The sequence below is a fragment of the Vanellus vanellus genome, assembly GCF_965231255.1.
Source record: "Vanellus vanellus genome assembly, chromosome: 1".
Classification (NCBI taxonomy): Eukaryota; Metazoa; Chordata; class Aves; order Charadriiformes; family Charadriidae; genus Vanellus; species Vanellus vanellus.
In genome coordinates, this window is record NC_138905.1 from 179,159,274 (window position 1) to 179,172,413 (window position 13,140).

The following is a 13,140-nucleotide window of genomic DNA, read 5'->3' on the forward strand; positions in this document are numbered from 1 at the left end:
AAATAAGAGACACTGACAGGAATGGGACTGGATTTAGCCTGAGATTTTCAGAATGATGCTTATTTGAGATCATAGAATAGAATTACTGAGCTCACTGTATTGTAACGAATGGTGCTTAGATATAACTTATCTTCCAGGGCTTTCTAAGCTTAACTGAAGATACTGTGAGTTAGAGAATTCATCAGTTCCTTTGAATGAGTGATTAAAAACCCTCATAGTTAAAAATTCATTTAATACTTAATTTTTTCTTACTTCAACTTCCATGCTTTACATTTTGTTTTACTTTTACTTCACTAGATAAAAGAGTCCTTATATAGCCAACATTATTTACCCGTGAAGGTACCCAATCTCTTATTTCTTTTTTTGATAAGGTAAATTGATGAAGCAGCTTAAGTTTCTCACTATAAGTTATTTGCTCAAGCCTTTGAATATCTTTTTTGACTCCGTGTGAGTTCACCAAGCTTCCCACTAGTGAGAAAATATATATTTTCTTCTACACAATTGCCAAAACTTATGAAAACTTCAGACTTCTTTCCCTTCCCTGTGGAACCCCGGTAGAAGCAATTCCATTCAGTGAAATACCCCTCATTTTGACAATAATTTGAGATCTATCAGGTACTCAGTCCATAATTTATCATGTGCTTTACTGATATTCTAAAGAGCTAATATATGATCAGAATGTTGTAAGGTACTAAGTTAAAGAGTATACAGAAATCTAAGACTATCACATCACTGACAGGTTATTCCATGAAGCAAATAATCTTCTCAAGGAATGAAATTAGGTTTGTTTGACAAGACCTATTTTTCATAGAGCCATGTGGAGTGGCATTCATTTTATTCCTGTTTGTTAATCCTTAATTAATCAAATCTCAAATAGATGTTTCCATTTTCAATTTGAATATGCAAGTTCATTTTCTTGCTGTGTTTTGGAAAACTTTTTTTTTTTTTTTTTACTATTGATGAAGCATACTGTTATCTTTTCTCACTCTCTCCTCCATTTTAGGAGTTACAGTGCTTGAAGGGCCTATTTATGCAGTGGGAGGACATGATGGTTGGAGTTATTTGAATACAGTTGAGAGGTGGGACCCTCAAAGTCAGCAGTGGACATTTGTGGCAAGTATGTCAATTGCCAGAAGCACTGTTGGAGTAGCAGCATTAAATGGCAAGTGAGTAGGGTATTTTTATATGGTTGAAACACATTTCTTAGAGTGATGAATAACTGTGACACACAGTGGTAAATAACTCTTAGCATATTGGAATAGAGGGTGTCTTTTAAAATAAATTCAGACACAGTTGGGCATACCCACCTATATTTCATGGCTCTTACATTTATTTGAAATAAGTAAATCATATATATTTTCTATATTATTTTTGTTTATTATTTATATCAAATGCTTAAAAATATAGACCTGAAATTTCAGTATCTATGATATAAACCAATTCAGGACAAATTGTCAGTTGACTCATCTGACTTTTATGCTGTCTATGTCATTTCTAGTTAACCAACTGAGTTTATCCATCTAATATAGTTGTGTACTCAGTGATAAGATTTGTTTTATATGCATTTTGTACTTTGCTTCAGCCAAACATTGAACCATGAAATCTTCTTTGTCTGAAGGCAACTACATTCACATAGGAAGTAAACAGAAATTTGAGTCTTTTCAAACCAGTCAGACTGCATTAAACCTGTAATTTTAATTGTGTTCAGATTTTAAGTTTCTCTTTTATAACTTCTATTTTTCAAAATGTTAATGTGGCACTTATTAAAACTCCTTTTACAGTAATGTGATGTTATGTATTACTTGTTGCTTATCACTTTTAAAGTACTTGCTTTTATCTACGTGGCTAAAAAGAACATAGTGTGAACTGTAATAATTTACAGGTAGGGGAGGAATTCATCACACTTAAGTTCAGATATTTTTGTATAGTCATCTACAAGTAAGCCAATCGTCCTAAACTCGCTTTATGGTCAATGGAAGAAATACGTACATTTAGGATATCATCTGTCTTACTTGTCTTAGGCATTTATGTTAGGACAGCATGAATTGTGATCTGTAAGTGCTTATTTTTCTCTACTCTATAGGAAACCCAAGGACTCTGTCTCAGATCGACTTCTATGTTTTCGATATCTTAAGTGGGAAAGATGAATCTCACTGTAGACAACTGAACATAAATAAAGGGCAGTCAGTAAAGAATCCCTGGGGAATGGTGGGAGCAATGGAGCAAGGCAAATTTCTGGAATATTATTTTCCTCATACTTCATTGGTACTGAACAGCAAGGAAGAAAGGAGGAGAAACAGCTGTATATGCAGGATGGAATGAGAAAGTAAATATTGAGGACATTAAAAGACTAGTTAATAAAAGTTAGTATAAAGGTATATAGGGAAACAAAGGACTTATTAAGGCTATTGGGTTTCATGGTAGAATATGCTATTGCATAATTCAACAACCCACTAAATTGTGCCCACCCCATTTCTTCCAGTTACAAATCATTCAGTTTTGATTATTCATTTGGATAAACTCTCAAAAATCCTTTATATTAGGTTGTCCTTCTTACACCTAAGATACAGTCTTGAGGTAAGTAGCCTGAATTGATTTCTGGGATTGTCAGACTCTTTCCACAGACCGTAAGAATCACTGAATATAAAAGCCAAACAAGGAGCTTAATTTAGCCCACAAACAACTATGTTACAAGATCTGTAGGAGATCGTGTACCTTTCTGTAGCAGTAACAGTAAGTCTGACAGAATAACCATAGTCCCATTATTATGACAATATGCAGATATATATTTTTTAAATTGAATCTCAAATTAATTAAAACTACAGACTTAAAAAATGCTAACTAATTTTATGAGTTTTTCATATTGCATTTTTCCCCTATTTGCAGAGAAACTCTGTATTAAATAGGCTTTATTGGATGCATTCATTATTAATATTTTATTATTTAATTAATGTTATCATATAGTCAGATGATCTACTTCTCATCCATGACACTAGGAGTTAGTTTTATGCTGTGAAATCATCTGCAAACCACTGAAGCTTAATTGTCATTGCTTTCTCTTACTAAGTCACAGTGGCATTGAAATGCCACTGTTACAGAGTAGATCAAATGGACAAAGCTGCTTTAATAACCCTGTTACTCTGAAAGCATCTGGTTTCAATAGTGTATGAGCCATGCGGCAAACTAACAGAGACAAGATCTAAACAAATAACCCTACTGATTTTCATAGAATCATAGGATGGTTTAGGTTGGAAAGGACCTTGAAGATCATCGAGTTCCAACCCCCCTGCCGTAGGCAGGGACACCTCCCACGAGACCAGGTTGCCCAAGGCCACGTCCTGCCTGAACTTGAACACCTCCAAGGATGGGGCCTCAACAACCTCTCTGGGCAACCTGTTCCAGTGCCTTACCACCCGCAAAGTTAAAAACTTCTTCCTAAGGTTTAATCTGAAGCTGCCCTTTTCCATTTTAAAGCCATTCCCCCTCATCCTGTCACTACATGCCCTAGTAAAAAGTCCATCCCCAGCTCTCCTGTAGGCCCCCTTTAGGTACTGGAAGGCTGCAATAAGATTTTCTCTTCTTCAGGCTGAACAGCCCCAAATCTTTCAGCCTCTCCTCATAGGAGAGGTGAACCAGCTCTCAGATCATCCTCATGGCTGTCCTCTGGACACGCTCCAGCAGGTCCATGTCCTTCTTATGTTGGGGACTCCAGAGCTGGATGCAGTACTCCAGGTGGGGTCTCACGAGAGTGGAGTAGAATCACCTCCTTTGACCTGCTGGCCACACTTCTTCTGATGCAGCCCAGGATATGGTTGGCCTTCTGGGCTGCGATCGCCCATTGCTGGCTCATGTTGAGCTTCTCGTCAATCAGCACCCCCATGTCCTTCTCCTCAGGGCTGCTCTCCAGCCATTCCCTGCCAAGCCTGTGTTTGTGCTTGGGATTGCCCCGACCCAGATGTAAGACCTTGTTGGCCTTGTTGACCTTGTTGAACTGCATGAGGTTGGCTTGGGCCCACCTCTCCAGCCTGTCCAGGTCCCTCTGGATGGCATCTCTCCCCTCCAGCGTGTCTACCTCGCCAAACAGCCTGGTATCATTGGCAGACTTGCTGAGGGTGCACCCGACCCCACTGTCCATGTTGCTGACAAAGATGTTGAACAGTACAGGTCCCAGTACCGACCCCTGAGGAATGCCACTGGTCACTCCTCTCCACTTGGATATCGAGCAGTTGACCGCAACTCTTTGAGTGCGACCGTCCAGCTGGTTCTTTATCCACCGAGTGGTTCATTTGTCCAATCCATGTCTCTTCAATTTAGAGACCAGGATATCGTGTGGGACAGTGTCAAATGCTTTGCAAAAGTTCAGGGTAGATGACATCAGTTGGTCTTCCCTTGTCCACTTCCGCTGTAACCCCTTCATAGAAGGCCACCAAGTTTGTCAGGCATGACTTGCCCTTGGTGAAGCCATCCTGGCTGTCACCAATCACCTCCTTGTTTTCTATGTGCCTCAGCAGAGTTTCCAGGAGGATCTGCTCCATGACCTTACCAAGCACAGAGGCGAGACTGACTGGCCTGTAGTTCCCTGGGTCTTCCTTGTATCCCTTTTTGAAAATAGGGGTTATGTTTCCCCTTTTCTGGTTGGCAGGAACCTCGCCAGACCGCCACGACTTCTCAAATATGATGGCTAGTGGCTTAGCGACCTCATCTGCTAGCTCCCTTTCATTTATAAATTTAATTAATAAATTTTATTTATTTATTTTTTTAAATCAGAATACCCATCTTTAAAAAACATCCCATATGCCAAGAACTGTAACTTGAAACACATAAGGACCAAACCTTTCAACTTTCTGGTGGTATTGTTACGACACTCCTGTTCCCCACACCTGGCATATGCTGTATTCCTCATCTGAGCTTTTTGCTTTGAAATAGGCTTTGAAATGGATTATTTTTTTTAAAGGAATTCTATGAATATTAGCAATGGATGTCTCAATAAGAAACAAGATGTTGGCTTTAACATTTAACAAAGGAGAAATTATTTTATTATAGAAGCTCTGAGGAGTCTTTTCCTGGCTATTCCTGTGTTTTTCTTCTGCACTGAATTAAATAAGTAAGTAAATAAAATGCAGCAGGGTTAAACTATTTTGCAGTGAGAGAGAAACTACCCTACATGTGTGTCTCCCACACTGCTCTGGGCACTTCACATAAAAGGGATACCGTATGCTGAAGAACTCAAATGTGAGCTTCTTAAATACTTGAAAAACTATAGTCTTTTCTTTTGTGTTTTAAATGTCTGAAACTATTCCATTTGTGATCTTCCATACCTCTATGGTCTGCTTCAATGGTTTTCCAGTTAAAGTCATGTTAAGCAGAAAAAAAATGATACATTTTAACAGAAAAATTGATGAAAATTTTATTTTTATTTAAGCTTATGGTGGAAATAAAAATTTAAAAATTTCAGATGCTGATCTCCTTATTCTCTGAGATGATTGATTTATAAGTAACTTCTTATTAGTTCTTAATTTATTGAACCTTTTTAAATGTACATATGTTTTTGAAATTTATTTACATATTCAAAGTCAATTATCAATTATTTTGCTGTGCAAATGAATGGAGAGCAATACTATCTGAATTTGGCAAAACAGAGTGCACAGAAATGAATGTTATTTCACTGAAATACATTTTTAAATTTAAACTGAAACTACTACATTATGTAAAAATCTTTCCTAAAACCTCAAAAGGATTGTGTCAACATGTGCATCATGATCCAGTCTGATAAAACTTTTAATTATTGAAGTTATAGAATCCAGATGAGCTTTTCGGAAATTAAGAAAAGTAAATATCTGATGTACTTTTTTCTTCTTTTTTTTTTTAAACAAAACAGTTGACAGGGTTCTTTTGTATAATCACATTGCATTATTACATTTTGAGATCACAGTAGTGTTTCACCCATGAGGGATTAATGAATATCTTCCTCTCCAAGCGTGAATGTCACCTGCTTGTTATCCTCAGATTTCCCACAGTAGGATATGGTAGTTGCTATCCTTCAATTGGGAACACAAACAATATTCCTTTTCTTAAGTGGCTTCCTAAGACACAGGAACTAATACTAACTAATACTAAAACTAACTAATAAAAGGGATAGGTGTTTTTCTAAGTAGCAGCAGATTTCACACAGCAGCTTTATTCTACCAAAATTTCATTAAAGCAGCTTATTTGGTGTTACACAGGAAATAATTATTTAAGATGGAAAAAAAGATGGATAGTACAGGGATTTTAAGAAGAAAAGAAGTCTATGTGACATCACGAATTTACTGTTAGAATTCTTTAAAAGTCAGCCTTGAGATAAATGAGTGTAACAGTAGAAGCATGCTAATTAAATTATCATAGAATCATAGAATCATAGAATTGTCTAGGTGGGAAGAGACCCTTGGGATCATCGAGTCCAATAATCTACCCTACTCTACAAAGTTCTCTCCTACACCATATCCCCCAACACCACATCTAAACGTCTCTTAAACACACTCAACCACATTCAAAGTGACACCAAAGGGAACATTATCATATGGAACATGGGCTATACTACAGAAGTATTTGGATGACCCTAGGAAGCAAAATAAATGGGATATTAAATGGGGCAGGAGCTAGCAGGGCTCATTTGGAGAGCTTTAAACTAGATTCAAAGGGGGATGGGGTTGTTACTGAGCTTGCATTGGTGGGGCAGCACTCCAGAATTGATAAAGGCCAGGAGGCCTCCCATACCCATAGGGTGAAATCGGTGTGCTCAGCTCGCTCCCTGAAATGCCTGTACACCAATGCACGCAGCATGGGGAATAAGCAGGAAGAGTTAGAAACTTTTGTTCCGTCAGGAGATTATGATCTGGTGGCAATTACAGAGACATGGTGGGACAGCTCACATGACTGGAATGTGGTCATGGGTGGCTATGTCCTTTTCAGGAAAGACAGGCCAGCCAGGCGAGGTGGTGGAGTTGCCCTTTACGTGAGAGAGCAACTACAATGTACTGAGTACTGTCCACGTGCAGTTGAGGAGCAAGTTGAGAGTCTGTGGGTGAGGATTAAGGAACAGGCTGGCAGGGGTGACACTGTTGTGGGTGTCTATTACAGGCCACCAGATCAGGGGGAGGAAGTTGATGAGCCCTTCTATGGGCAGCTGAGAGTGGCCTCACAGTCACAGGCCCTGGTTGTCGTGGGGGATTTTAACTTTCCGGATGTTTGCTGGAAGGACTACTCAGCCAGCCAGCCTCAGTCTAGGAGGTTCCTCCAATGCATTGATGACAACTTTCTGATGCAAATGGTGGAGGAGCTGACTAGGAGAGGTGCACTGCTGGATCTCGTCCTCACTAACAAGGAGGGTCTGGTGCAAGGAGTAAAGGTTGAAGGCTGCCTTGGCTGCAGCGACCATGAGATGGTGGAGTTCATGATCTCGGCTGGTGGAAGCAGAATAGCAAGCAGAATCGCAACCCTGGACTTCAGCAGGGCAAACTTTGGCCTTTTCAAACAATTACTAGGGGAAATCCCGTGGACAAAGCTGTTTGAAGGTAAAGGTGCCCAGGATAGCTGGTCAGCATTCAGGGACTGCTTCTACCAAGCTCAAGATCAGAGCATCCCGACACATAGGAAGTCAAGGAAGGGAGCCAGGAGACCTGTGTGGCTAAATAGGGAACTGCTTGGCAAGCTCAAGTGGAAGAAGAGAGTTTATAGATCATGGAAGGAGGGGCTGACCGCTTGGGAGGAGTACAGGGCTGCTGTCAGGGGATGTAGAGAGGCAACTAGGAAAGCTAAGGCCTCCTTAGAGTTAAACCTGGCAAGAGGGGTCAAGAACAACAGGAAGAGCTTTTTCAAATACATGACAGATAAAACTAACACCAGAGGCAATGTAGGCCCACTACTGAATGGGGTGGGTGCCCTGGTGACAGAAGATACAGAGAAGGCAGAACTACTGAATGCCTTCTTTGTCTCTGTCTACTCTGTCGGGGGCTGTCCTGAGGAGTCCTGTTCTGCTGAGACCCCAGATGAAGATGAAGTCAAGTCAATGGATCAGTTTGCCTTAGTTGATGAGGACTGGGTCAGAGACCAGTTAAGCAACCTGGACATCCATAAATGCATGGGTCCAGATGGGATGCACCCGCAGGTGCTGAAGGAGCTGTCTGAAGTCATTGCTGGACCACTCTCCACCATCTTTACCAAGTCTTGGGAAACGGGCGAGGTGCCTGAGGACTGGAGGAAAGCAAATGTCACTCCAGTCTTCAAAAAGGGCAAGAAGGAGGACCCGGGTAACTATAGACCGGTCAGCCTCACCTCCATCCCTGGGAAACTGATGGAACAGCTTATCCTTGGTGCCCTCTCAAGGCATATCAAGGATAAGAGGGTTATTAGGGGCAGTCAGCATGGCTTTTCCAAGGGGAAGTCATGCTTGACCAACCTCATAGCCTTTTATGAGGAAATAACGAGGTGGATGGATGATGGCAGAGCGGTAAATGTGGTCTACCTTGACTTCAGTAAAGCATTTGACACGGTCTCCCACAGCATCCTCATGGCTAAACTGAGGAAGTGTGGACTGGATGACCGGATAATTAGGTGGACTGTGAACTGGCTGAAGGAGAGAAGCCAGAGAGTCGTAGTCAATGGGGCAGAGTCCAGTTGGAGGCCGGTAACCAGTGGAGTGCCTCAAGGGTCGGTACTGGGGCCCATATTATTCAATATATTCATCAATGATTTAGATGAGGGAATTGAGCGTACTATCAGCAAGTTTGCTGATGACACTAAGCTAGGAGGAGTGGCTGACACGCCAGAGGGCAGTGCTGCCATCCAGAGAGACTTGGACAGGCTGGAGATTTGGGCAGGGAATAACTTAATGAAATACAACAAGGGAAAGTGTAGGGTCCTACATCTGGGCAGAAACAACCCCAGGTTCCAGTATAGGATGGGGAGCTACCTGTTAGAGAGCAGTGTAGAGGAAAGGGACCTGGGGGTCCTGGTGGACAGCAGGATGACCATGAGCCAGCACTGTGCCCTTGTGGCCAAGAAGGCCAATGGCATCCTGGGCTGTATTAGAAGGGGGGTGGTTAGCAGATCGAGAGAGGTCCTCCTTCCCCTCTACTCTGCCCTGGTGAGACCGCATCTGGAATATTGTGTCCAGTTCTGGGCCCCTCAGTTCAAGAAGGACAGAGAGCTGCTGGAGAGAGTCCAGCGTAGGGCAACTAAGATGATTAAGGGAGTGGAGCATCTCCCTTATGAGGAAAGACTGAGGGAGCTGGGTCTCTTTAGTTTGGAGAAGAGGAGACTGAGGGGTGATCTTATTAGCGTTTATAAATATATAAAGGGGGAATGTCATGAGGATGGAGCCAGGCTCTTCTCAGTAGCAACCAATGATAGGACAAGGGGTAATGGATTCAAGCTGGAACACAAGAGGTTCCACTTAAATTTGAGAAGAAACTTCTTCTCAGTGAGGGTGAGAGAGCACTGGAACAGGCTGCCCAGGGAGGTTGTGGAGTCTCCTTCTCTGGAGACATTCAAAACTCACCTGGACGCCTTCCTGTGCAACCTCATCTAGGTGTTCCTGCTCCGACAGGGGGATTGGACTAGATGATCTTTTGAGGTCCCTTCCAATCCCTAGCATACTGTGATACTGTGATACTGTGATATTTAATAGTATATACATGAATGAGAGTCTTGCATTTGGAGAAAATTAATGGTAGAGTGGCAAAAGAGGAAAAAAAGGCTCTGTACCTTGTTAGTACAGAAAAAACAGTAGGAGAAATCTGTGAAAAAGGGAAATGCAACTGAAGAATACATAAAGTTTTATTAATTGTGGAATTTTAAAAAAATTGTGCTTTTTATATTACTGTGTACAATTCTGGTCATGTATATTGAAGAAAGTTTAACTGAAAGTGCAAAGTTTAAATAGGGGGGTACCATGATTATCAAAGAATCGCAGAATCACAGAATGGTCAGGGTTGGAAGGGACGTCTGGAGATCATCTAGTCCAAGCCCCCTGCCAGAGCAGGGTCACCTACAGCAAGTTGCACAGGACGGCGTCCAGGCAGGTTTTGAATGTCTCCAGAGTGGGAAACTCCACAACCTCTATGGGCAGCCTGTTCCAGTGCTCTGCCACCCTCAAAGGAAAGAAGTTCCTCCTCATGTTAAGATGGAAATTCCTATGTTCAAGTTTGTGCCTGTTACCTCTTGTCCTGTCACTGGGCACCACTGAAAAAAGACTGTTCCCATCCCCCTGGCACCGTCCCTTTAAGTATTTATAAACATTAATAAGATCCCCCCTCAATCTTCTTTTCTCTAGAATAAAAAGACCCAAGTACCCCAGCCTTTCCTCATAAGAGAGATGTTCCAATCCCCTAATCATCTTTGTAGCCCTTTGCTGGACTGTCTCCAGCAGATCCCTGTCTTTCTTGAACAGGGGAGCCCAGAACTGGACACAGTACTCCAGATGCACCTCACCAGTGCTGAGTAGAAGGGGAGGATGACCTCCCTCGACCTGCTGGCCACACTCTTCTTGATGCACCCCAGGGTGCCATTGGCCTTCTTGGCTGCCAGGGCACATTGCTGGCTCATGGTCATCCTGTTGTCCACCAGGACTCCCAGGTCCCTTTCCACAGAGCTGCTCTCCAGGAGGTCAGCCTCCAACCTGTACTGATGCGTGGGGTTATTCCTCCCCTGATACAGTACCGTACACTTGCCCTTGTTGAATTTCATAAGGTTTCTCTCTGCCCAACTCTCCAGCCTGTCCAGGTCATGCTGTAACGCAGTGCAGCCTTCTGGTGTGTCAGCCATTCCTCCCAGTTTTGTGTCATCAGCATTATCAAGAATGCCTGTCATACCACAGAAAAGGAACAGAAGTATTACAGTTGGCAAGGAACAGATGGATACAAATAGATAAAATTCAGATGGGAAAGTAGACATAGAATAGAAATGATAAGGAGACAACAAGAAGTTGTACACAAAATTCTCATTGGGTTCTAAATGCATGTTTATTTCATAGAAAGGGTAATATTATCTGTTTTCATGCAACACTGAAGCCTGGACTCTGAGAATTTTCCTTTTCAGTAATATGCCTTTGTTTTCCCAAATCAACAATTGGTGTTGTGCAGCAGTAACAATCTGTATTGAGGCTTTGGAGACTCCATCTCCTTCATACTCATACCTTTCTTATGGTTAAACAGTAATGGAAGTGTGGAGGGTATTAGCCTTAATGTGTATATATGTTTTTTTTATTTTCTTTTAAACTTGATGCATTTATCAATTTTTAATATACTTTGGTAGCTCCTGTAGGACTTGCCATGACTGTAGAGTTTAATGGGATGAAACATGGTCAGTAGTTACTGCTGATGTGAAAACAGCATCATCTTTTCTGCCTTGTTACTATTAACAACCCTCTTGCACAGACTGGAAGAGAAAGAGTGAGTAAACTCTCTCACATCAGGAACAGATGTGAGTGTTAAAATATCAAATGTGAAATGGAGACTTACACTAACTTAGAAGTTTGAAAAATTCAGGAACAGATGGAGGTCGGAAGTTGGGATGATTTATTTGAATTGTTCTTTGGAGGCTGACATAAGTTACGTGCAACTAGTATGCAATATATACTATGCAAGACTATAAGTCTGTAGTTTACAGGAGATAATGCAGAAGCCATAGTACTCTTCTACAGTGTGTAAGAAGTATCAAGGAACCAAAAGCATCAAAAAAAAATCTTATATTTTCCAGAAACATTTAAAAATTGTCACTTACTGTTTCAGGATTATGTCTTCATTTCTTCATTTATAAAATTAAGAAGAAACCCCCCCAAACTAGATGACAGTTTCAATCCTATAAATATTAATCTTTTCAGTAACTTAAAATGTATTTGCCTCAAAGACTACAGTAGCTATTTATTAACTTTCTATTAACAAAGCTTTAGTATATGAAGCATGCATTCCCGAAGAACACTGAACCTTTGCACTAATTTATTTCATGTAATTTAGTTTCAGAACAAATTTTATTCTAACAGGGAAACTGTAAGTAAAAATGAAATTAAGATTACACACTGTCCTCTGGAATATATACCTAAAACAGACTGTCTGTGTCATACAGATTTATGTTATTCCAAATAATTGTGTAACAGAACCATAACTGAAAATTGTCTAGATTTTACTATTATATGGCCATAAAAAAATACATTACAAAAAATATTCCTGTGTATTTACTTGTATGTTGGACATTGTCAACATTCTTTTTATGTAACTACAGCTTTCATTGGAAGAAGACTGGACCTCTATTTTTCTTCTCTTTATCACTAAATCTGTGCTACAAAAGGATACTCAGCTGTTAATATGATCTGCAGATTGACTTTAAATGGTAGAATATCGCAGCAGTACATTGAGTTAAGCATCAAATATAATGACTTTGGCATGCACTGGGCAGCAGTACATTCAGATGGTAACATCTTGCAGAACCAAGGAGAAGGGAGTTCTGCCCTTTATTGATTGCTACATCCTCAAAGATGTGCTTTAGTGAGCTTGATATTTCCATCTGCTGCTGCTGTTTATATCAAACATCACACACTTATTGATCTGTGACAAATGACAAAAGAATTGGCTAATCTTAACTTTTAAAAATAGAACTATTTTAAGTGTCTTTTCAAATCATCTTTTACTTTTATTTGAGAAAAAAAATATTAGTGTCTGTTTTCTCTGAAGAGAAATAAAAAAGTAATGAGAAATGCTGCAGGAGATTATTCTCCATCAATAGCTATCCGACTGCTGTCTGATTCTTTCAACAGAGAAGCAGCAATGGATGTTTTATTATATTACCATTAGCAGTAGTATTTCTATTACAATTGTTTTTACAGTATCGGTCTGTGTTTAGGGACTGTACAATGAGTGAAGGAGAAAAGGGATGCTGTAAGCTGGGAGTTAATTATGCATTACTACAGTGGGTTAGCCTTGGCTAACAGTCAAATGCCCACCCAGCCACTCACTGACTCTCCTTCATCAGACGAGGAAAATAAGATGAGATTGCTCATGGGTTGAGATAAAGACAGCAAGATCACTTACCAATTACCATTACAGGCAAAACAGACTCAACTTGGGGAAAATTAATGTAATTTATCTCATAAAAATCTATTCCAGG

At 40.6% G+C, this 13,140-nt stretch overlaps 1 protein-coding gene across 2 annotated transcripts in view; it reads left to right on the plus strand.

Moving 5' to 3' along the window:
- KLHL1 (kelch like family member 1) overlaps nucleotides 1-13,140 on the plus strand; it is a gene marked incomplete at both ends in the record, with an annotated part of 249,665 nt that overhangs the window by 220,064 nt on the left and 16,461 nt on the right. For both annotated transcript variants that reach the window (XM_082486591.1, XM_082486592.1), the window contains one exon: nucleotides 1,004-1,166. In XM_082486591.1, coding sequence (XP_082342717.1) covers nucleotides 1,004-1,166 — 163 coding nt within the window. The remainder of the gene's footprint in view (nucleotides 1-1,003; nucleotides 1,167-13,140) is intronic.